Source organism: Eimeria mitis, genomic scaffold (genome assembly GCF_000499745.2).
Source record: "Eimeria mitis Houghton genomic scaffold, Emh_scaff228, whole genome shotgun sequence".
Taxonomy (NCBI): domain Eukaryota; phylum Apicomplexa; class Conoidasida; order Eucoccidiorida; family Eimeriidae; genus Eimeria; species Eimeria mitis.
This window is the reverse complement of record NW_013570609.1, coordinates 1-1,071: the sequence shown is the minus strand read 5'-3', so window position 1 is coordinate 1,071 and position 1,071 is coordinate 1. Positions and strand designations below refer to the sequence as shown.

The 1,071-nt window shown below is 47.3% G+C and overlaps 1 protein-coding gene across 1 annotated transcript in view; it reads left to right on the top strand.

Moving 5' to 3' along the window:
• Positions 1-427, top strand: part of EMH_0004370 (uncharacterized protein) — a gene marked incomplete at both ends in the record, with an annotated part of 4,260 nt that extends 3,833 nt beyond the window's left edge. The window contains 1 exon segment of the mRNA XM_013496756.1: positions 132-427. Coding sequence (XP_013352210.1) covers positions 132-427 — 296 coding nt within the window.
• Between the last annotated feature and the right edge of the window lie 644 nt (positions 428-1,071).

The window sequence follows — 1,071 nt, the reverse complement described above, 5'->3', positions numbered from 1 at the left end:
TTCGCTGCACAGCGTGGGCTTCACTTGTTGCTTGCAGATTCACAAGAAGCGTGTGTTTGCCGTTTAGTTTCTTTTTGTTAGTTTTTGTTTTGTTAATATTTCGTTTTATTTTTATTTGTTTGTGTATACAGCATTGATAGTGACGCAGGAGTGTGCGAGAAACACGATGGCTCTGTGCGGCGGCAGTATGCTGCTGTCTGTACACCTGAAATCCATGGGGGTTAAGAGGGTCCTGGCAATCAGCCGCAACAAATGGAGGAGAGCAGATGCAGAAGAACAGAAAAATATAATTTTAAACAGACTAGAAACCCTCGAACAACTCAGAATATACGAACTGCAGCAGGAGCAGCAGCAGCAGCAGCAGCAGCAGCAGGAGCAGCGAGAGCAGCAACAGCAGGAGCAGCAGCAGCAGCAGCTGCAGCAATAGAACTAATGTCAGTATGTGCAGCAGCAGCTACTGCAGCAGCTCAATCAGCGGTAGCAGCAGCAGCAGCAGATTGCTGCAGCAGCAGCAGCAGCAACTGCAGCAGCTCAATCCGCGGTAGCAGCAGCAGCAGCAGATTGCTGCAGCAACTAATTTCTTTTTCTTTGCACAATATTCGAAACGACGAAATCTTTTCAGGTTAGGGTCTAGGGTTTAGAGTTATCTCTTCGGTTTAGGGTTTAGGGTTTAGGGTTTAGGGTTTAGGGTTTATGGCTGAGGTTGTGGGGTTTGAGGGTTTAGTGTTAATACATTCGATTTATTGGTGTTTATTTAGAGATAAAGAAAAACAGAAAAAATGCTGCATGCAAATCACTTGAAACACGAACAGAAAAGATACTCCCGTGCCGCTGCTGCTGCTGCTGCTGCTGCTCCTGTTGCTGCTGCTGCTGCTGCTGCAGCAGCAGCAGCAACAGGAGCGCAGCTGCTGCTGCTGCTGCAGCAGCAGCAGCAGCAGCATTCTGCTGTTCTGGAGGCAGGGCAGGGCAAATTTATATGTAGCGCTACGAGGCGAACTGCCCGCTCTATGCGTGCCCTCGTTTGTCTGCATTGTGCTCGTTCCTAAATATATATATATATATATATATATA